At 37.1% G+C, this 23,922-nt stretch overlaps 1 protein-coding gene across 3 annotated transcripts in view; it reads right to left on the reverse strand.

Moving 5' to 3' along the window:
• STAP1 (signal transducing adaptor family member 1) overlaps nucleotides 1-23,922 on the reverse strand; it is a 49,897-nt gene that overhangs the window by 16,571 nt on the left and 9,404 nt on the right. For 2 of the 3 annotated variants that reach the window (NM_001194445.2, XM_078001861.1), the window contains 5 exon segments: nucleotides 7,313-7,441; nucleotides 9,542-9,708; nucleotides 14,001-14,057; nucleotides 15,756-15,869; nucleotides 20,082-20,153. In NM_001194445.2, the coding sequence (NP_001181374.1) occupies nucleotides 7,313-7,441; nucleotides 9,542-9,708; nucleotides 14,001-14,057; nucleotides 15,756-15,869; nucleotides 20,082-20,153 (539 nt within the window). 3 annotated transcript variants of the gene reach the window in all.

Here is a 23,922-nt window from a genome sequence, read left to right on the forward strand (position 1 = left end):
TTGTTTTTCTGTTTACCTGGTTTGCAGAGTGTCTTTTTATGGGGGCTACTCACTAGGGATATAGGTAATCTGAGTCACTGAGTGAGTAAATTAGAAAGAATAAACAGGGAAAAAAGAAATCAAGAATTAAAAATCTTTCAGGCAGAAATATTTTTTTTAATGTCAGTAACCTAGAAAGTAAAAAACATAATAAAATTCTATGTAGATATATAAAATCAAATATATATTCTCCATATTAAGAGAGAAGTAGAAAGAATTATTAAAAGTACATTGCTTTCTACTCTACATTATCACCAGTCCAACCAGAAAGCCCTCAATAGCTGTTATTCATGTTAGCTCATATACCACCCTGGATATCCACTAACTTTGGGGCTGACTTAGAGATATGGAAAACACTGGGTCTTAGGCACTATATGAACATATAGATGATAACGTAAGTACATTACATGAATTGTAATGTCTTCCTCTTCTATAGTCACATAGCACTCAAAATTATTACCACTCAAATACAGAGTATTTTATTGATTATGAAATGTTTATGAACAAGAGGCATATCCTATGCATCTCTGTATTCTAGCATTAGGCACAGAATAGGTATTTATAAAATTGAGTTTTTAAAATATTAGGAGCTGGATGAGTGGGATGGCTCATGCCCGTAATCCCAGCACTTTTGAAAGGCCAAGGCAGGAGGATCACTTGAGCCCAGGAGTTAGAAAAAGACTGGGCAACATAGTGAGACCCCATCTCTAAAAATAAAAATAAAATAAAAAAATTAGCCAGGCATGGTGGCATGTATATGTGGTCCCAGCTACTCAGGTGTTAGGTGAGCAAAACCCTTGCGCCCAGGAGGTTGAGGCTGCAGTGAGCTATGATTGCGCCACTGCACTGTAGCCTGGGCAACAGAGTAAGACCCTGTCTCAAAAAAAAGAAAAAAAAATAGGATGCCCCATCTGGTAATGTTATCTGCTAGAACTAAGCAAATTTATACTGAGATCAGAAGTCAGTATCCTTGTCAGTTAGTTTTGAACTAGCATATATTTGTCTTGAATTCCCTTGATTTGTATGACAAGCATGTTAGGATGAAAACTTTTTCTAGTGTTGACAGGTTAACAGCATTTATTACTTTGTCATTTGATTGAATGACACGCTAAAATTAAGCATTTGTCCTATGTACAATAGAAGCTGTCTAAAACAAAAGTGTTCATCAGGTTAAGCTAGGCACAGGGTCTTTCTACCTTTTTTAAAATCGCTTCTCCTTTCATTTTCAGTTAGGACTGAAACTGAAGTCTTCTATTAAGGGAACTCTTCTCATCCACCATTGTATCCAAATCACCTCTCAATTGGATATCACAATGGAAAACAGCTCATAAATTCCAATAACCTACTTTCAAAACATGGGATAAAACCCAACCAACCCTTTCCCTTCCTAAAAGGCATTCAGCATTCCTTAATGCTGAAATTTCAGGAATCAGTTGCAAGTTGGTAAAGGAAGCATTTTTGGACACAGAAGGTTATTATATAGTACCCTTTCAGAGTGGTTGTATCTGGCTTTATCTTTATCACATCATAATAAGATCTTCGTAATCAGACAGTTACTTTTGGAAACTCTACAATTTCCATTAGAATTCCTGTATTCCCATTAAATAAGGGATTGCTGTTCGTTGGAAGACTGATAGAAAACTTGGTTCAAATTCCGATTCTGTCATGTGGATTCTCTGATCCTCCATTTTCTTCGTCTGTAAAATGGAGATGGTGCCTTGCCTCATGGGGCTGCTGTAAGTTAATGTTTGCAAAGCCCTTAGTACAGTGTCTGGCACATTTAACCGCTTGGTAAATTATAATCATTTTTACTACTTCTTAAATGTATTGTTTTAATGTTGTAGTTTCTGTGAGTCTCATCCTCTTCATTTGTAAAACATGGAAAATACTGTCTGTCTCAAAGTTTTTATTTTGCCTGAAGGAAATGTTCGCCAGTACTCAACATAGGACCCACAAATGGTAACCTATAAGGAGAACAACAATTGCTGTTATTAAAAGCCATCATATCAGCCGGGCGCAGTGGTTCACGCCTGCAATTCCAGCACTTTGGGAGACCAAGGCGGGTGGATCACGAGGTCAGGAGATCGCGACCATACTGGCTAACACGGTGAAACCCTGTCTCTACTAAAAATACAAAAAATTAGCAGGGCGTGATGGCAGGCACCTGTAGTCCCAGCTACTCGGGAAGCGGAGGCAGGAGAATGGAGTGAACCCGGGAGGCTGAGCTTGCAGTGAGCCGAGATGGCGCCACTGCACTTCCAGCCTATGAGACAGACTGAGGCCCCGTCTCAAAAAAAAAAAAAAAAAAAAAAAAAAAACCCGCCGTCTTATCATCATCATCATCATCATCCATGGCAAAGCCGTGGGAGGAAAAGTGGCAAAGGTCAGCAAGGCATCTTGGAACTTTTGACTAATACATTGAAATTCTGGAACAGAAAGAGGTGGGAAAAAAACTCCATTGAAGTTGCTTAGGTTTTGACTCTCTTTTTAGACATTGCGCTTTCCTTTCTTATTCTGTTTTGTTCTGCTTTTCCAAAGAAATAAAAAGAGATGAAAAAAACAAGATTGATAGAATTTGCTATATTAAGGTTTCCTTATGCTGACCTCAAAACAGAAGTAGCAAGTCTTTTTTTTTTTTTTTTTTTTTTTTAAACAAAAGGTGTTCCCTTAAATATTCTTAGCTTCTGACCTCAATTTTTGCAAATAAATACATTTTGGGTAAATGTTTCCTACTGCTTCGTTAGCTAATGGCTTTCCAAAGTTTCCATACTACTAGCTTGTACCTAGTCATAACATTTTCAAGAAAACCAAACCAAGCCATGAAGTTCTGTTATAAGAACAGTTTATGTCTTATGAATTCACGCACCACTGGGCTGGGTAAAGGTGGATGATAGTCTACACTGAGACAAGAGTCATCTGGTAATTTGGCATTGAATGGCTTTTGTTTATTCCTGAGAACAAGTCTTCCCTCCCACAGCTGCTCTGTTAACAGATGGAGATAATTTTATTTTCATGTACTGCTTTGTAAACCAACTTGTACTTTTCAGCGAATGTTTTACCAGACACAGTCATCTAACTTGCATGACTGAACTTTCTCCCATAACCTGTAAGAGAATGAATTGGTTTTGTGAGTAATACAAGTGTTTCCCAGTAGCCGAGGTTTCTACCAAATTCTTTACATTAAGTTGTACCATATAACAAGCTAAAATTCTAATACTCTCTACAACTGTTATCCTTTAAAATTAAGTGACCTGTTACATGGAAGATATTAAATTCAGGTACTCTGAAACACCTGTTTTGAGGCATTAGAGAATACATTTAACAAACTTTGACATCATAGATGGATTTGGCATGTAAAGAAAATTTGTGCAATACAGTTGATTTTTTCTTATCCACTTCCAGGTATAAACTATTTCTCAAAGCCTAAATAAGTGCATACTGACTCTAGTGTTAGAATGCTTTAATTTAACCATACTTCTTGCTTTCCAAATATGAACTTTTGTAGGGGGAGAGTGATTAGTTTTATAAAATGTTGTAAGTTTTGATGACCATCAGCTAACAAAAGCATGAATTTCTGTATGAATTCAAACTGAAAGTGAGCTTATTACATTTAGAATTATGCAACTTTGATATGAACTCCTTTTCTGTACTCTCTTATGAGCTTAACATATAACTTAAATACAATGCAATTGTGAGTAAAAACTGTGACACTATATTCAAATCCTAAGTACAGATAATCACTGTGTTTAGTCACACACCACGTCTGTAGCAGAAAACAGTTATTAGTTAATTGTATAGAAAATGTAATGAAAGTGTTGTACTAATCTAGACCACCTTAAAAGGGATCAGGCTGCTATTGTGCAAGAAATATGCAGTTTTTTTGTTTGTTTTTGAGACAGTCTTGCTCTCTTGCCCAGGCTGGAGTGCAGTGGCAAGATCTCAGCTCACTGCAACCTCCACCTCCCAGGTTCAAGCGATTCTCCTGCCTCAGCCTCCTGAGTAGCTGGGATTACAGGCACGTGCCACCACGCCCAGCTAATTTCTGTATTTTTAGTAGAGACAGGGTTTCACCATGTTGGTCAGGCTGGTCTCAAACTCCTGACCTCTTGATCCGCCTGCCTCGGCCTCCCAAAGTGCCGGGATTACAGGCGTGAGCCACCATGCCTGGCCGAAATATGCAGTCTTTAAGGAGCTATCAAGTCTTGAGATTTTGTTCATTTCATGCAGAATAGTAAGACAGAGGTCCCGTGTTAATGGATCAACCACTTAATCTGACCAAGAAAGGAATGACATTAAGAAAAAGAAAAAAATCACTCTCTTTGGTGATCTAATTTTACTTTTAAGCAGTTAGATTATGTTTCTATTAAAAATCTGCTATCTCTTAATTTTTAATTCAGTGTTATATCCTCTCATTTTTAAAAGTGGAAGTAAACAGTTAAGGATATGCTGTAGTTTATGTGATACACAATTTCCTAAATCCTGAAAAAGGACAAACTTCTTTTTTTTTTTTTTTTTTTTTGAGACGGAGTCTGGCTCTGTTGCCCAGGCTGGAGTGCAGTGGCCGGATCTCAGCTCACTGCAAGCCCCGCCTCCCGGGTTCACGCCATTCTCCTGCCTCAGCCTCCCGAGTAGCTGGGAGTACAGGCGCCCGCCACCTCGCCCGGCTAATTTTTTTTTGTATTTTAGTTGAGACGGGGTTTCACCGTGTTAGCCAGGATGGTCTCGATCTCCTGAACTCGTGATTCGCCCGTCTCGGCCTCCCAAAGTGCTGGGATTACAGGCTTGAGCCACCGTGCCCGGCCAGGACAAACTTCTTGACCAGGATACACTAAAGAGAAAAATCCACTTTTTTCCTACAAATTATTCTCAGTTCACTGATATTTAATGGCAATCATGACAATAAGAAAAATGATTTCTTTTGGATTTGTATCAAGATAGTCAAGTAAATTATAAATCAAATCAGGTTGTAACTGAAAAATCTATTATTTTTTACCATATTTCAATAGAGTTGAAAATCCATTAACTTAAAATGTTAGTTTATAATAAACAAAAAATAATGAAACCACAAGTTTAAGTTGACAGACATTCATTGTAGAAATATACACACAGAGATATACACACACACATTTCCTTACACAAAGAACCATGATCTGATTTACCATCTAACATTCTTGCCATCTGTTAAAGTGCCCATGACTAGTGTGTAAGACAAGGATCTGTTTACTGGCAAATGAATAAATCTTATTGGGCTGTGGCTCACACTAGCAATGTAGCCATAATGCCATGTTTTAAATTTGTCTCTGGAACTTGTTTCTTTTTAACTACCATTATTCGCCATACGTGTCTTCATATTTAGAATTATAGATATTTATGGGGCAGATTAGTAGATAGATTCCTTGATAGATGTGTTATAGTATAAAATTTAATAAAATAATATTATCCCCATAAGGAATAGCAAATTCAAAAGTCAAATTTCTGTTTATGCATGTTTATTAAAGAAAGTCATTTATTGAATATTTTCTTTTTTTTTTTTGAGATGGACTCTTGCTCTGTTACCCAGATTGGAGTGCAATGGCGCAATTTCGACTCACTGCAAGCTCCGCCTCCCGGGTTCACGCCATTCTCCTGCCTCAGCCTCCCAAGTAGCTGGGACTACAGGCGCCCACCACCACGCCCAGCTAATTTTTTGTATTTTTAGTAGAGACAGGGTTTCACCGTGTTAGCCAGGGTGAGCTTGATCTCCTGACCTCGTGGGCCGCCCACCTCGGCCTCCCAAAGTGCTGGGATTACAGGCGTGAGCCACCACGCCCAGCTTATTGAATATTTTTATGTAGGACAAAACCTCGATATTTAAATTATATTATCAGTTGTGGAAGTATTAACTAAGCCAGAGTCCCCAATGAAGTGCAAGTTCTCATAGACTTTGAAAGCTGGAGTCTATTAAAAGATCTAAGTACCCTAACTACACAGAAAAATAAGTTGGATTTAAGTGTTACTGACTTTATCAAAGTTAGACCATTTTACCAGAAAGAAATTAGTAACCTTGACAAAGAGGCTCCTAAGTGGCCCTTTTTTAATAAATAAGTCAGATTATGACAACAGTTCAGTGGCCTCTCATGTCATTCAAAGTAAAACCCTTGTCCCTACGATGATCTGTAGGGCTCTGAGTGATGTGTCCCTACCCCCACCTCTGGAATCTCCTCTCCTAAGACTTTTCTCTGTGGTCATTGCATTGCAGTCACAGCAGCCTTCTTCTTTTCTTGAACAAGTCAAACATCCTTCTGTCTCAAAGCATATGCACTTGCTGCCTGGAGCACTTTTGCCCCAGATATAGGTAGGGTTTATTCTCTCACTTCCTTCAGCTCTCTGCTTAAATCAGTTAATAAAGTAGGTCTTCCTTGACCACTCTATATTAAAACAACCGCAACCATAAAAATGTGCTCCCTTTATCACCCCTGAGGGTTCCCGTCTCTCTCATCCTGCTTTATTTTACTCTATAGACCTTATTGCTACATATTTTTAGTTATGTGTTTAAGTCTTTGTCTCCCTACAAAATTGTAACTCATGGAAGATTGAAGCCAGGGATGTTTTCCTTTTTATATTTTTATTGCTAGGCAACTCAAACCGAAACAGAGATGTTTGTTTTTTTCACTGCTGTATTCTCAGTGCCTAGAGTATTGCTTGGCATATAGCAGGTGCTTAATAAATGTTTGTTGACTTGAATGAATGAACAATACAACTATACCCAGGACCAAAATAATGTGTTATTCTTTCTTCTTCCCTGCCAATGTTAGCATTGGCTCAGTCTTTAGCATTGCTTTTATGACATTCCCTCCTATTCCTGTGTTTTTTTTTTGTTTGTTTGTTTGTTTTTTTGAGACGGAGTCTTGCTCTGTCGCCCAGGCTGGAGTGCAGTGGCGTGATCTCAGTTCACCAACCTCTGCCTCCTGGGTTCAAGCAATTCTTCTGCCTCAGCCTCCCGGGTAGCTGGGACTATAGGCACGTGCCACCACGTCTGGCTACTTTTTTGTATTTTTAGTAGAGACGGGGTTTCACTGTGTTACCCAGGATGGTCTCGATCTCCTGACCTCGTGATCCATCTGCCTCAGCCTCCCAAAGTGCTGGGATTACAGGCGTGAGCCACTATGCCTGGCCACTTATGTTCATATTTTTAGCCCCAATGAAACACATAGCAGGTGCTGATCTGGACTTGTATTAAGTGATACCATGCTTTTAAAAATTCCATACATTAAAAAAAAAAAATTAAACATACTCTATCTCCTGCCGGATAGTGATGGAGTAGTTTCTACTGTCACTACCAGGCCTCAGGATCATATTTCCCAAAGAAGGGTTCTTCTGGAGCATCTCAGTTGCCTCTTTCCGGGACACTGTATAAAAACATCTACAGAGGTAAGATAAAAAACAGAATATTTTTTTTAACTGACAAAGATAATTACTTGAAAAAATACTACCAAAATAACTTTGAGAGCTGCAGTTGTTAACTTTTCTTAAAACTTCTGGTTTGATTATTCCAATTATGAAATTACAATGATCTATTATTACAAGCCTGTGTCACTCTGTGTATGCTAACGTTAAGGTCTTCCTTCCTTAATTCTTCCAAAGCCTTTTTATACAAAGAGAACCTGAAAAGTTATCTACTGATCAGTATATGATCATCATTACCAACAAGAATTAACAATGTATCCCCAGTCTCAGTTGATAAGTAGGTTCTTGGATAAATATTTATTGGGAGTTTCCTTTCAGGGATACAAAACATCTGTAAATGTTTCTCTTGTATGGTCTAAGTTTTAAACAACTGATATTTACATATGTTTGCACTCATTTCTTTTGGTGTAATATGTCTTTCTATGGCATTGTTATTTTTATGTGCAAAATAAAAAAAGCACTTCTCATTTTTATAATATACACATGCTCCTTGAATTATGATAGGATTATATCCCGGTAAACCCACTCCAAGTTGAAAATATCATAAGCTGAAAATGCATTTAATACACATAACCTGCTGAACATCATAGCTTAGCCTAGCCTACCTTAAAAATCCTTAGAACACTTACATTAGCCTATCGATGAGCAAAATCATCTAATGCATAGCTTATTTATAATAAAATGTTGAATGTCTCCTGCAGTTTATTGAATACTGTACTGAAAGTGAAAAACAGAATGGTGTATGGGTACTCAAAAAGTAGAGTTTATACTGAATGCGTATTGCATTTGCATCATCTTAAAGTTAAAAAGTCATTTAACCATTGTTCAACTTATACAAACCACCTGTACATTGTAGTCAAGAAAATATATAGTTATATTCATAGAAAAAAAAAAACTCATAGAAAAGATCTGGTAGAAGGCTGGGCATGGTGGTTCACACCTGTAATCCCAGGACTTTGGTAGGCCAAGGCGGGTGGATCACGTGAGCTCAAGAGTTCAAGACCAGCCTGGGCAACATGGCAAAACCCTATCTCTGCAAAAATACAAAAATTAGCCAGGTGCAATGGCAGGCGCCTGTGGTCCCAGCTACTCAGGAGGCCAAGGCATGGGAATTGTTTGAGACCCAGAGGTGGAGATTGCAGTGAGCTGAGATCGCGCTGCTGCACTCCAGCCTGGATAACAGAATGAGACGCTGTCTCAAAAAAAAAAAAAAAAAAAAAAAAAAAAAAACCCGAAAATGTTAATAGCAAATATCTCTGAGTGGTGGAACAAGGAATGATTTTAATCTTTTATATGTAATAAACATATATTACTTGTTTTATTGAGAAAAAAGAAAAATTAGCAGTCCGTGTGACTTTTAGTCAATCTATCAGTTGCCAGTGGTTTCAGGTAAAAATGATGGTTGTCAGATTTCAGTGATTGTAGCACAGATAGAGTATGCAACAGAACCTGATGTCAAACAGGGTACCAGGACAAATTTTACTAACAACAACACCAAGATTCCTGGAGGAAAGAGCTCAGAATCTTTTCAATAATATAAAAAATAAATGTAGGACGTTGGTGAATTTAGCATTTTCTGCACCTCTTTATTTTTCCAGTACCTTAAACATTTTATACAAGGTCTTTGACAAAGTACAAGCTCGATGACTACTCACTAATTGGTCGGTTGGATTGAACATTCTAGATACTGAAAATTTATTGGTATAATTTTATCATAGAAAATCAGTCAATCATAGAGTTTGCATAGTGAAAAAGTATCTTTTCCTGCCTTCTTCATAGAGTTTTTATTTAGGTGTCAGCTCTGGAAAGAGTATCTATTTGTTCTAAAGATGTGGGTGGAGGGGATTTCCTGTGTGGTAAGATGGTTAGTTCAAATCTGCATTTTGTTCATCATGACATAGAAGAGGAAATGTGGCATGTACTCAGAGATATACAGTTTATCCCCAAGACTGCATATTGTCCCTGGCTTAGCAAGAGCAAGTGGCTAACTCTCCTTGATAATTAGAAATTAGTTTTAACAATTGAATGAACAAACTGCAGTTCATTGTGCACTTACGCTGGCATAGGGTTCAGTACATCCACATAATCTTCAGTTGGTTCCTTCTCTTTTTCCACAGATGTACTCTGCTCTGTCTCAATCCTCCTTTTCTTTTCTCTCTCTAGGACTTCATGTAGTTTAATTACTTGCCCAGGTAGGAGTGACACATTTTGGGGAACTGACAGCTGAAACCAATTAAAAGAGTAGGCAGGCAAGAAAACAGCTTAATAACTTACAACTTTAGTAAAGATGAACCTGTTCTGATCCTACAGGACTGCAGTTACCTGACAGAGGTGAGTGAGTAGGGAATAAGGTAATAAGAAACAGGATTTTAGTCTAGGGTGGGTGTCTCAGAACTGCCTCTGCACCAACTACAATCTGCACAGAGTGCCTACCCTTCTTCCAAGGAATCTTTTGGTTTGGCCCCAAAGCAAAGAATACCCCACCTTGCACTAAAAGCTAATTCAAGTAACAACAAACCTCATATTTTTCATTCTGAGCTCACTAGTTCATCAATGCCAGGGAAGTTCCAGAACACCTTCAAGGTACCTTACTCTCTCATAAGTAATCTGAAATGATTTCCCCCAGCTATCTGGCAACATGGGATTCAAATGGAACTGTTCATTAGATGACTGAAGAGCGGCAGTCAGAGGTCCCTATTTTGTGTCTGTGGTGTGTTTCAAACATTCATTCACGTGTTAGAATTATGATATTTCTACTTATTCGTTGGTTTTGTGGTGGTTGTTACCTTTCCTAGAGATGTATTTCATATTGACTCACCTATATATGTCCTTCTGATTTATATTCATACCTCCGATTTTGACCTTATTATGACCAGTTCTGTGTTCTTGAAAGGTGTAGTTTGAATGGTAGGATATTTTTTGTACGTAACACTAGCAAGTCTGTATTTGGAGGCAGCCTTATGTGATTATCACCTTTATCTTCAGAGAAGGGTGCATGCTTTCCAGGAGGTATACAAGAAAGTTCATTAGAGTATGGGAAGAAAACATTATAACTTCACTTTCTATTAAGTTACTATTTCACTAATTTGTATTATTATATATGTTTGAATATGTGTACAAGTACATATAAAATTTACATAAACATTTACTAATAGGGATATACAATAAAAAGGGCTTAGAGACATTTTTAGATAACTAAGCTAATAACCAGTAAAACAATTTCCATATATACCAGAAAAAATAAAATAATGGGGAAAAATACCTAAGGAAGCACATATCTTTATTAATTGGCTATTATATCTCAAGCATTGTACATGTTGTATTGCAACTCCTCACAGAAATGCTGCAAAGTACTGTTACACGGGAGGGCGCAGTGGCTCATGCCTGTAATCCCAACACTTTGGGAGGGCAAGGCAGGTGGATCACTTGAAGTCAAGAGTTCAAGATCAGCTGGCCAACATTGTGAAACCTGTCTCTACTAAAAATACAAAAATTTTGGGTGACATGTGCCTGTAATCCCAGGTACTTGGGAGGCTGAGGCAGGAGGACTGCTTGAACCTGGGAGGCGGAGGTTGCAGTGAGCCGAGATCAAGTCACAGCACTCCAGCCTGGGCGACAGAGCAAGACTCCATCTCAAAAAAAAAAATGGTATTGTTATCCCCAATTTACAAATGGTGATATAGTTTGGATATGTGTTCCCACCAAAGCTCATGTTGAATTAGCCCCAGTGTTGGAGGTGGGGCCTGGTGGGAGGTGTTTAGGTCATCGGGATGAGTCTCTCATGGCTTGGTGCTTTTCTTATGTTAGTGGGTGAATTCTTGTGAGATCTAGTCATTTAAAAGTGTGTGGTACCTCCTCCCCACTCTCTGTCTTTCCTACTCTCTCCATGTGACATGTCTGCTCCCCCTTCACCTTGTGCCATGAGTAAAAGCTCCTTGAGGACCTTCCCAGAAGCTGAGCAGATGCTGGCACCATACTTCCTGTACAGCCTGCAGAACCATGAGCCAATTAAACCTCTTTTCTTTATAAATTACTCAGTCTTAGGTATTTCTTTATGACAATGCAAGAATGGCCTAATACAAATAGAAAAAAAAATCAAGCTCAGAAAGATTAAATAACTAATCCAGAGTCAAATAGCTAGTAAGTTATGGAACCAGGACCCAAAATGGGGTTTATTTGATTCAAAAGTAATGTCTCCATGCTTTCAACTACATACAGTCTGAGCTGCTCTCACTTCTCTACTAAAGTTATCCTAATAACAACATACTGTAAATTGTTCATATGCCGTGATCTGGAATCATAACACAAAACAACATTTACAGAGTACAAAATTGAGGCAACTTGTCTTCTCTTAAAAATTCACATAGGCTGGGCATGGTGGCTCACACCTGTAATCCCAGCACTTTGAGAGGCCGAGGCAGGAGCATCACTTGAGGTCAGGAGTTTGAGACCAGCATGGCCAACATGGTGAAACCCCATCTCTTACTAAAAACATTTTTTTTTTTTTTTTTTTTTTTTTTTTTTTTTTTTTTTTTTTTTTTTTTTTTGAGACGGAGTCTCACGCTGTTGCCCAGGCTGGAGTGCAGTGGCGCGATCTCCGCTCACTGCAAGCTCCGCCTCCCGGGTTCCCGCCATTCTCCTGCCTCAGCCTCCTGAGTAGCTGGGACTACAGGCGCCCGCCACCGCGCCCGGCTAATTTTTTGTATTTTTAGTAGAGACGGGGTTTCACTGTGGTCTCGATCTCCTGACCTTGTGATCCGCCCGCCTCGGCCTCCCAAAGTGTTTTTTAAAAAACTTAGCCGGGCATGGTGGTAGGTACCTGTAATCCCAGCTACCCGGGAGGCTAAGGCAGGAGAATTGTTTGAACTCAGGAGGTGGAGGTTACGGTGAGCCAAGCTTTCACCACTGCACTCCAGCCTGGATGATAGCATGAGACTCTATCTCAAAAAAAAAAAAAAATTATCATAAATTTTATCTTATATTCAGTTACTTATTTATGTGTGTGTTTTAATATAAAAATAATGCTTTTTATTCTTACTCCAGGAAAGAAACTAAAAACAAAATGTTTAGCCAAAACTTTATACGTACTTAGTGTACCAGGAAGATGCAACAAGTTTTTGCCAGTGTTTTTAGTGTACTCCTTGACACTTAGTCACATATACCCTTGGGATAGTTATACCCCGTATTGGAAGCACCATACCACACAGTGATACTTTCAACAACAGAGGGAAAGAGTGCAATTCTCCAGGATTTCTTCCTCTCCCTCTCAGAAGTCAACATGTTCTTCACATCTTTAACTGGTCCACTTTTCTAGCCTCATATAGCTTCCCTACACAGTAGTTGAACCTCTAACTTTTACCTTTTACTGGCTGAAGTAAAGAAGTTCCATTCATCAACTTGGTAAAGTGCACTGCTTATTTCAGATGACTGCGATGGCTTACTTAGAAACTAGCTTTGGATAGAATCTGTGTTTAACTGACTCTAACAAACACAGTTTTTATATCCTTTTAAATTACTAGAGAACGTGGTGCTCCTTGGGAGGCTGGTTATCAAAGAACCTCATATTTCCAAGGCAATTGCTACAGTGGCTTTATTTAAAATAACGGACATTATCTGACTGCAAGAGTTAACTCTAAGCAGTAGATCTTACTATTTGCCTCTGATAAAACACCACAGAATTGAACAGGTAAGTATCCTGTTGCTTTAAGACTCACTAAAGAAACGTTTAAAGGTGAGTTTTCATTTTTCTGGTCTCTCCCTTTTACATTGTCTATGTTATTTATAAAATTCATCTTGTCTACTATTCTATAAATATGTATTAAATAAATAAAAAAGAAATCGGAGGCCGGGCGCAGTGGCTCACACCTGTAATCCCAGTACTTTGGGAGGCCGAGGCGGGCAGATCACTTGAGGCCAGGAGTTCCAAACCAACCCAGCCAACATGATGAAACCCCGTCTCTACTAAAAATACAGAAATTGGCTGGGCATGATGGTGCATGCCTGTAATCCCAGCTACTTGAGAGGCTGAAGCAGGAGAATCACTTGAACTCTGGAGGTGGAGGTTGCAGTGAGCCAAATTATACCACTGCACTCTAGCCTGGGGACATAGTGAGACCCCATCTCAAAAAAAACAAACAAAAAAAGAAGTTGGAAAATATTTTCAAACATGCTGTATTAGCTACAAATATCAGAATATACAAAGGACCAATGAGTCAAATGGATAAGACCAAAAAATAGATCTCCTTTACCACCTGTTACTCCCTAGCGAATTGCCTTATTTTCTTCATAACAATTATCACAATGGGAAATGATCATCTGTTTACTTGTTTACTTTCTCCTTCTCCACCACCTGATGAAAATATAACATTCATAAGTAAGTGCAAGAGTTTAGGTCTATCTTTTTCAATTGCTATATCTTCAGCCACTTTCACTCTGCATGGTTCATAGGGTGTTCGGCAGATATTTGTTGGAAAAAAAAAAAAAAAAGAATCAATCAAAAGCAGTGAGCTTCCTACCTCTGTTACTGTAAGAATGAAGCCTCTCCATTCTTCCCCACTTTCTGTGTTCTCTGTCTAAAGTTGAAGACAAAAACAGATAAAGCCAAAGAAGGAAACACATGAGTGACTGAGCATAAAATAAATAATTATGGCTGAGCCTAAAATAAATAATTCATTTTCTTTTTTTGGCTTAGAATTACTAATGTGTATTTTTTATGAAATATTTCAATACTATTTTCTTTTGTCAGAAGATGTATAGCTGTAATCTGTTTGCTTACTTAAAACAAATGAACATGTACGAATTTACTCAAAAAAAATTAAATGTTAGAAAACTTACTTTTGCAGTATGTCAATTCACAGTGACTCTCTCCATTAGCAGTTAAAATGGACTGGCTTTAAATTCAGGACAACCAAATTTGGAAGTAGAAACTTCCAATTCTTAGCTGTAAGTACTATTACTTGTTATTACCAGTAACAATACCAGGCCAGGGTTGGTAGCTCATGTGTGTAGTCTCAGCGATTTGGGAGGCTGAGGTGGGAGGATCACTTGAGCTCAGGGGTTTGAGACCAGCCTGGGCAACATGGTGAAACCCCGTCTCTACAAAAAATACAAAAAATTAGCCTGGTGTGGTGGTGTCAGGTACTTGAGAGGCTAAGGTGGGAAAGTTGCTTGAACCTGGAAGGTCAAGACTGCAGCCAACATGTTTTGAGCAATTTTAGTGGTAGCTACCATTCTAAGCACTTCACAGGTATTACTTGATTTAACCTTCAAGACAACTTGGCAAAAGGTCCTATTATTTTTGCTTGTTTGATGGTTTTACAGATTTATTCATTTAACATATATTTACTAAGTACCTTTAAGTGCTAAGCACTATTCTACGCACTGGTTTATATCAGGAAACGAAACAAAAATCCTTGTACTCATGGAGTTTAGGGTCTAGCAAGGAACAATAAATAATAAACATAATAGTAAATTTTATAGTGTCAAAAAGAAAGAAATGAGAAAAATTAAAGGTACAGAAGGGTAAGAGAGATTAGGAGTGCAACTAGAGGGTAGGAGAGGGGGAAAAGGTTGCCACTGTAATAAAGTGGTCCAGGTAGACCTTGATGAGGGGGTTTCATCTGAGCAAAGACTTACTTCTGAGTGAAGAAACAAAGACACAAAAAGGGTAAGTAACTTGCCTATAATCACAATGAATGAATAAAACAGCCCAAATTCAGACCCAAGTATCCGACACCAATCCTGTGCTCTTCACCATCATATCTGCAAATCATCTGGAAGCTTGCTTAAAATATAGGTTTTGGGTTGGGGAATGGGGGGTCCTATTTCCTTAGTACAGGTGATTCCTATTACACTAAAGCTTAGACCAGTGCTTTTCAAGGTCAGTCAGTAATCTCCCAGGAAAAGTCTCCGAGTATATCTTATTTAATACATGTTGTTCTCTTTATGTTATTACTGTAGTTACTGGTTGACTTTTATTGGCTCATTTTGAATGCTGATTCAAGAACAACCTTAACAAACACCAGGTGGGATCCCTGACTTTGTCAGAGCGCAGGAGTATCTGGTTTCGTGGTGCTTGTATGCTAAACAAGTGACCATGTCTTTTTATATTCCAATTCAGAAAACTAGCTCTTGGCCAGACGCAAGCAAAAAATATTAACAAAGTATAAGACTTAGCCTGTCTTACAATTTCTCTTTACTTTAGCCACTGGATGTGAAGAATGTTATTTATAACCACAACCCTTTACAGACTACTGTTTCTCCTCACTCACCTTCAGTTGTACTTCCTCTTTCGGCAAAACAAGGGTGAATTTCGCACAATTCTTTTCAGTTGAATTCTGCTCAGCAAGGCATGTGAGGTCTATTATGTCTAATTTGTCAATATACTGCAAAGATAAAGGAAGATCACATTACATTATTTCATGGCTAATACATATTAGTTCTAGCAGGAAGCAAAATAAGTAATAGCTTCCTTTCAACTGATTAGTACTTTGTATGATACCCTGGTTTTCCTAATCCCAGAGGACATGTGGAAATGTATTATGTGGTGGTGTGCTGAACCTGGCTCACATAGGTTTGCAAAAGCCAATTGTTAAATTTTCAGGAATTTTGTAAGCAGGTTGTTAAACACAGCCATTATTTTAAAAAATTGAATTATATAAACATACCAGTAAATAAATTACATTCAAAGCAAAAGTAATTAAAACAAAATTTGTTACATTCTAATTGTATTTCTATATTTTACTGTTCTGTATGTTCTTAAGGTTGTTTACATCTTCATTTCTGTGTGGTGAAAATACCATATAATACTGTGCTACTGTGCTTTTCTTCCCAACTACATGTTCAGTGAGGTCATAGTGATAGGTTGAAATCAGCCATGGTAGGAGTATTTTACACCATGGAAATTGGTAAACCTTACAAATCAAGCTTGATTTATTATTTTGTTGATGTCCAGGGGCAGCACTTTTTTTCTGCAAAAGGCCAAACAGTACCTACTTCAGGCATACATACAGCCTGTTGCACATTCTTTGTTTTTGTTTTTTTCTTCAGAAGCACTTTAAACATATAAAGACATTCTTAGCTCAAAGACTGAACAAAATCAGGCCATAGGCCAGATTTGGCCCATCATCCAGATTATTGGCCCCTGGGGTAGGCTTTAAAAAGTAAAGGAAAAAATGTTAATATGCAGATGAGATAGGTTTGTTGTGTCTGAATCTGTTTCACTGTAAATAGAACAAAAATTGACAAAATATTCTTCCAATTCAGCAAAGAAATTGCTCACATTTATTGATTTTAATAAATACATGATGTTTTAACATACATTATTGTTTTACTTTCTTTTTACTCTTTAATGTAAATGAAAATATTAGACAATATTCATGTCAAATATCATAATGCATTTATTATGGAAATAGATTTTAAATACCATTTAAATCTCCATATGTCAAATTATGATTGAATTACATTGACAGTTGCTTACCAATGCAAAAGTTAGGCAAAAATCAAGGAAAGCATTCTGTGAGAATGAATTGTCTGTATGGACATTACAATAAAGACTATTGTGTATTTTTCTAATTGTGTACTATACATTGTTCATATCAGCAATATTTATAACAAGTTTATGTACATATATATTCATACTGTTTTCCAGAAAACTATTCAACATTTACTACACACCACTGATTATGGCATTCCTATTAAGAAATTCCTATCCTATCCAAGATAATAAAAATATTTGTTCTGAGAAACTGGTCAATTTCCATTCTCTATATGCAACAGGCTTGCCTTCTAGTGGTAGAAAGAACCACCTGTAGTAAGTATAGTAGGGTTTTTATGATATATATATTTTTACTAAATTAGCCTCATTCTTGAGTTCTTTTTATCTTTTTACATTTCTTTCAACTGTGCCCAATATAACTTATTTTACTGTATATTTGTAAGTCTTATTTTTCTGAGTAAAGTAGGACATAAAAATAGATATGTAATTTTTTTCCAAAGCTATTTCTATATTGATGAAGTTGAGAGTAAGTTTGAGTTGGCCTAGTTATTTTCAATTTAACCATTCCACAATGTATATATACTTTAAAACATCATGTTGTACATAATAAACAATTTTATATTTAAAAAAATAAAAATTTATTTATTTTTAAAATATGGAAGGAGAGGCACCAGGGAAGAAAGAATCTAAAATTAAACAAATATTTTTTCTGAGGGTTTGTCTAGATCAAGCTCAGTGAGTTTTGCTGCAACGAAGGAGGAAGCAACAGAGGAAGAGGAAGCAGTTAGATGGAGTGCGGTTGCCTGATCCATTGATTAGAAGAAAGGAAGTCATATCTTTGTGTTGTTATTTGTATCTTGTGAAGAGGCTTAAACGTCATCTGTCTAACCTCACTGACATCTGATGGCATCTCTGCCAGGGTATCCTTTTATTAGTCATCCAGTCTGTGTTCAAACATCTCTAACATGGAACTCATGCCTCCTGGGCACCTCTGCCTACTAGCCAGTTTTTTCTTGTATTAAGCCACAGCTTTCCTCCAATTTTCATCCATTGCTCCTAATCTCTTCTTTCTGGAGTAACATGAAACAAATTCAGTGACCCTTTCGCACGACTTCCTGACAGCCTTTCAAATATTTAAAGGCAGCTTTAAATTCTTCCCTTTTGTAAGATAAAAATCTACACTTCTCACCTTGTCTATCCCAGTGCTTTCTTCTGAGACTATCACTTTAAGAAGTTCCCAAAAGGTCTGTATACTCTTAACAAAAATTGGTAGATGGGGAATTCTGAGTCATTTCATTATAACAATCTCTTTATGGCATGGTGATGAAGAAGGCTGGCTTAGGAGAAGACCTGGACTGTACCTTTCATATTTCCTGTCTGACCTTGTACAATTTCTTAATCTTTAAACTTCACTAATCTCATCTATAAAGCCAGAATTAAAATAGCACCCATTCTGCAGAGTTGTGAGAATTAAATTAGACAATGCATGTAAAATGCCTGAATGCTTACTATGTGCCAGCTACTGTCTTAGGTCCTTACATGTGCTATCTCATTTAGTTATTTTGAGAACCTTATAAAATAGACTACTATTTTTATTCTAATTTTACAGATTTGAAGACTGTGTTGGAGATCTTTTGTTTGCCCTTTTAGATTCACTTTTATTCCTTCGCCACCCAACACTCTGCATCTGGAGAGAGACCTGTATGGACAACATCAAGGAGCTCCGTACCCTTTGAGTTCCTATTGGGTTGGACCACTGGAGAACAGTGGCAGGAGATCAGAAGAGTGAGGGTGGATATTTATTACCCTGCGCAGTTGCTCCCTCAATCAAAGATCATACTCTCCTCAAGGCAGTCATCTCCATACAATTCTCACTACTTTCCCACTCTTTGCTCTCAATCCTAGATGTGGTAATGGACACTTTTGCTAGCCTCAGGGTTTTGTACTATCTTTGTAATTTTCCTACACCCTGCTCACTGCTTTGCATATTTATTAAAACTTCATTAAATTCTCTTCAAATTGCCCAATTTGAGATGTCTTCTGTTTTCTACCAGTTTCCTGTCTGATAACGCTGAGACACAGAGAGGTCGGTAACTGGCCCAAGATTCTGCAGTTAACAGTGGCAGGGCTAGGACAAACACCCAGGCAGGCTGTCGGAAGAGACCAGGCTCTTGATTGCTAAGCTTTACTGCCTCTTGCCATGTAGTAAGTGAGCAACAATTGTTAGCTCTCTCACTTACTGTGCATTAGAAAAGGTTAGAATGAAAGCTTTTTTATATTTATGGACATCAGTGGGAAATTGGAATGCACAAAAGAGGAATTAATTTTGTAAAATTTATTATGGCATTTGGAAACATTCTACATTACACGGGTTATTTTTCTGTCTCTTTCATTAGATGTTGGCTTCTAATAATGATGTTCTAAGAAGTATGGGCTACTATATCCAGATCCAGAATGTTTAGATTTAATCAAGTTACTGGCTCAGGAAATCTCTTATAAATATAGTGTTCCAAGGTAGGTAAGCATTTGCCACTAAAATGCTATATCTTATTCCTGGAAGAACTGAAACATACAATCGGAATTTGAAATTAATATGAATAAATAAATCTCAGAATCCCTTTATTGTTATTCTCATGTTTAAGCCCTTAGAAGTCCTGCTTTGTGAAATATGTTTTTGTCTTTTCAGAAAACTTAAATAGTGGCTTTGCATGCTCTGGAGATCGTTTTCTTCCTTTCCAATTATAAATGCATGCTATAGCAAGATAAAAAATGGGAGAAATTGAAGCTATCACTTGGTATTAAGCAATATATGTGCATATGTCTTGTTAAAAATTTTTACTTTGTAACTAAGTTATCAGAATCAGAAAGAAAAGAATGAAAAGTAAAAAACATGAGTCAATATCTTCTTCTGAATTGCCCAGGAAAATTTGCCATTGTTCCTGTCATCATTGATGGCCTTCACAGATTTAAACTTTCTTTTTTGAATTAATTTTAGCAGAGCGTCTTTATTCTTGGATGACAGAAAATGCAAAATGAATAATATGCTATGTGACAAGGTTGTATTGGGAAACAATGGAATCAGCTGAACGTGTTTACTTACTATTGTACTCTTTTTGTCGGTATAAAAGAAAAGTGTAGTTCCTCTCAACTCTGTCCAGTAATGCTCATACTCCTGTGGGAAAGAAATCATAAGCCTTATTTCATTAGTGTATATTCAACTATTTTTCTAATAATATTACTCTTTGTAACTTTCTTAATTGCTTGTGTGATATAAGAAGACTTCTTTATCCTGGATGATTCTAATTTTATAGCTTAATTTTACATTTAATTCTTCTCGTTTTTTGAGATAGGTTCTGTGGTCTCAATATGTCACCCAGGGTGGACTCTCCAACTCCTGGGCTCAAGGAATTCTTCTGCCTCAGCTTCCCCTCCAAGTAGCTGGGACTACAGGCATATGCCACCATGCCTGGCTTAGGCTTAACATTTAATTTCGTTCCTTCCTCCCTCCCTCCTTCCTTTTCTTTTCTTTTCTTTTTTCTTTTCTTTTCTTTCCTTTCCTTTCTTTCTTTCTTTCCTTTTTCTCTTTTCCTCTTTCCCCTTTCTTTCTTTCTTTCTTTCTTTCTTTCTTTCTTTCTTTCTTTCTTTCTTTCCACTCTTTTTCTTTTCTTTTCTTTCTTTTTTCTGAGTCTGGCTCTGTCACCCAGGCTGGAGTGTAGTGGTACAATCATGGCTCACTGCAGCCTTGAACTCCTGGGCTCAAGCAATTCTCCCACTACAACCTCCAGAGTAGCCAGGACTACAGGCCCATGCCACCACTTGATTAAATCATTCTCAAATTTATTTTAGTATAAAGTTTCAGATAAGGATATACAATCATGTGCCACAAAAAGATCTTTTAGTCAATGACAAATTGCCTATATGACAGTGGTCCCATAAGATACAATGGCACTGAAAAATTCCTATCAACTGTCATGATGTTGTAGCGCAATGCATGACTCAGGTGTTTGTGGTGATGATGGCAAACAAACCTACTGCATTTCCAGTCAAACAAAAATATATGACATATAATTATGTACAGTAAATAATACTTGTTAATGATTAATAAATGACTGTATTACTGGTTTAGGTACTTACTACACTATACTTTTAATCATTGTTTTAGAGTGTACTACTTCTACTTTGAAAAAACATAACTATGAAGCAGCCTCAAGCGCATTCTTCAGGAGGTATTCCTAAAGAGGACATTGCTATTATAGAGATGACAGCTCCATGTGTGTTATTACCCCAAAGGCCATCCACTGGGGCTGGACATGGTGGCTCACGCCATAATCCCAACACTTTGGGAGGCTGAGGTGGGCGACTCCCTTGACGCCAGGAGTTCCAGACCAGCCTGAACAACATGGCAAAACCCCGTCTGTATCTAAAGATACAAAAATTAGCCAGGCATTGTGATGTGCACCTGTAATCCCAACTACTCAGGAGACTGGGGCAGGAGAATCACTTGAACCCAGGAGGCAGAGGTTGCAATGAGCCGAGATCATGCAACTACACTCCAGCCTGGATGACAGAGCGAGACTCTATCACAAAAAAAAAAAAAAAAAAAAAGGAATAAGATATGAAGGTGGAAGACAATGATATTGATAATCTTGACCCTGTGTAGGCCTAGGCTAATGTATGTGTTTGTGTCTTAGTTTTAAACAAAAAGCTTAAAAAGTAAAAAAATAAAATAAAGAATTTTAAAAATATAAAAAGCTAATAGAATACGGATATAAAGAAAGAAAATATTTTTGTAGAGCTGTACAATGTGTTTTTGTTTTAAGGTAATGTTACTACAAAAGAGTCAAAAAGTGACAAAAGTTTATAAAGTAAAATAGTTACCATAAGCTAAGATGAATTTGTTAATGAAGAAAGAAAAACTTTTTTATAAACTTAGTGTAGCTTGAGTGTATAGTGTTCATAAAGTCTGCAGTAGTACCTGGTGATATTCTAGGCCTTCACATTTACTCACCACTCACTCACTGACTTACCCAGAGAGACTACCAGTCCTGCAAGCTCCATTTGTTGTAAGTGTCCTATACAGATATACCATTTTTTCTTTTATACCACATTTTTACTCTCTTTTGCTATGTTTAGATAAACAAATACTTACCTTTATTTTACAACTGCCTACAGTATTTAATACAATAACATGCTATACAGGTTTGTAGCCAAGAAGCAATAGGCTATATCATATAGCCTAGGTGTGTAATAGGCTATACCATCTATGGTAGCATAAGTATACTCTGTGATGTTCACACAATGATGAAATCACCTAACAATGCATTTCTGAGAATGTGTCCCCATTGTTAAGTGACTCATGACTGTAATTTGATTTGTGTTTAAATAGTTCATTTTCTAAAACTTTCCTCATTGATTTAGGACTTTTTATGCAATTTCAGTGGAAGCTTACACATGTCAGATGGACCAATGAAGGGCCCAGGATAGGAAAAGCATATAGTATCTACCTTCTAGGACAGATGAAAGAATTTAATGAATTAATACATGTAAAGCACTTAGCAGAGTACATGGCTCATAGTTGGGGTTCAATAAATAGTACATATTATTGACAGATCAAGAAAATGTGAGAAATTGATAATTTAACACCATCAAAGCTGAACTTTAAAATCCAAATCTTATTCATGTGGTGAATATTTAATTATTAATACATTCATATTACTCTGGATTCTACAGAAATATGACTTTTGAAGTTTAAAGTACATAAATAACCTAGTCAAACTCCCATTTCATTCAAGTGAATTTATTTAAATAAATACAAAGAGTGACTATATTACAAAAGAATGACAAGTAAGTTTTAAAAATAAAATCCTTTCACATCTAAAGATTTACCTTCATATGTGACTTTTTCCAAAAGTGTGTTTTTAAAAATTCCAATTATTTTAATAAACATGTTAATCATTCCTTCCTTTATGGTTTGATAAGCTGATGTTTTACAACTTATTGAACCATCATGACATATATTGGTGATTAATATAAGAAAGTTATATAAAGGGTTCTCTTTTATTGTGCATGTGAAGATACTTTGTTTTATGGTATTTTGTGTTTTATGGTATTTTGTATGTTTGTCAGCTCTTCAGAATTTATATGCTTATTTTCTCAAATAGTGACAACTCTATAAGTCAATCTTGCTTTTAATTCCCTGGCTACCAGGAAGCTCAAGATTAAATTCATTTTGAACTACAATCACCTTTTTTTTCTTATGTTTTTGGTAGAATTCTTTTCTTTCTTTGTCTTCATGGCTAATAAGATAGTATATCAGTTAGCTTCTCCCATGTAACAAGTCACCCTGTAATTTAGTGGACTAAAATAAAGCAAATTATTTCTCTTTCTCACCATTCTATGGTTGGCTGATGACCTTTCTGCTCTGGGCTTGCTTGGCTATGGCTGAATGGTCTAAGGTGGCCTCACTTACTTGTCTAGGGTCTTAGCTGGGAAGGCAGGAATGACGGGGAAGAGACGGACCACTGGAGTCTCACTCTATCTGCTCTCTTATCCAGTCAGCTAGCCTAGACTTGACACAGGCTGGCAAAAGGATTCCCAGGAAAAAGAGAGAGCAAAACCCAATGGGCAAGCTTATTCTAAGCCTCTGCTTGTGTCACATTTACCAACACATGTCACATAACCCAATCCAGATTCAAAGGGTAGAAATTTATTGTTTGCTATAAGTTCAATTTTTAAAAAATAGAATAAAGATTAGAGAAATAGATTCAGCCTCTTTGTAGGATGAGCAGAAAAGTCATATTTCAAAGAGAGGTACATACGGTTAAGACTTGAACAAATTGGTAGTGTGACTGCAGCAGTCAACCTCAGGGGCACATTGGAATTTGGGACAATATATCTTTGTTCAAGCCCTGCTGTGTTTTCACTCTGTCCTCCCCCAGGTT

This window comes from Macaca mulatta, chromosome 5 (genome assembly GCF_049350105.2).
Source record: "Macaca mulatta isolate MMU2019108-1 chromosome 5, T2T-MMU8v2.0, whole genome shotgun sequence".
Classification (NCBI taxonomy): Eukaryota; Metazoa; Chordata; class Mammalia; order Primates; family Cercopithecidae; genus Macaca; species Macaca mulatta.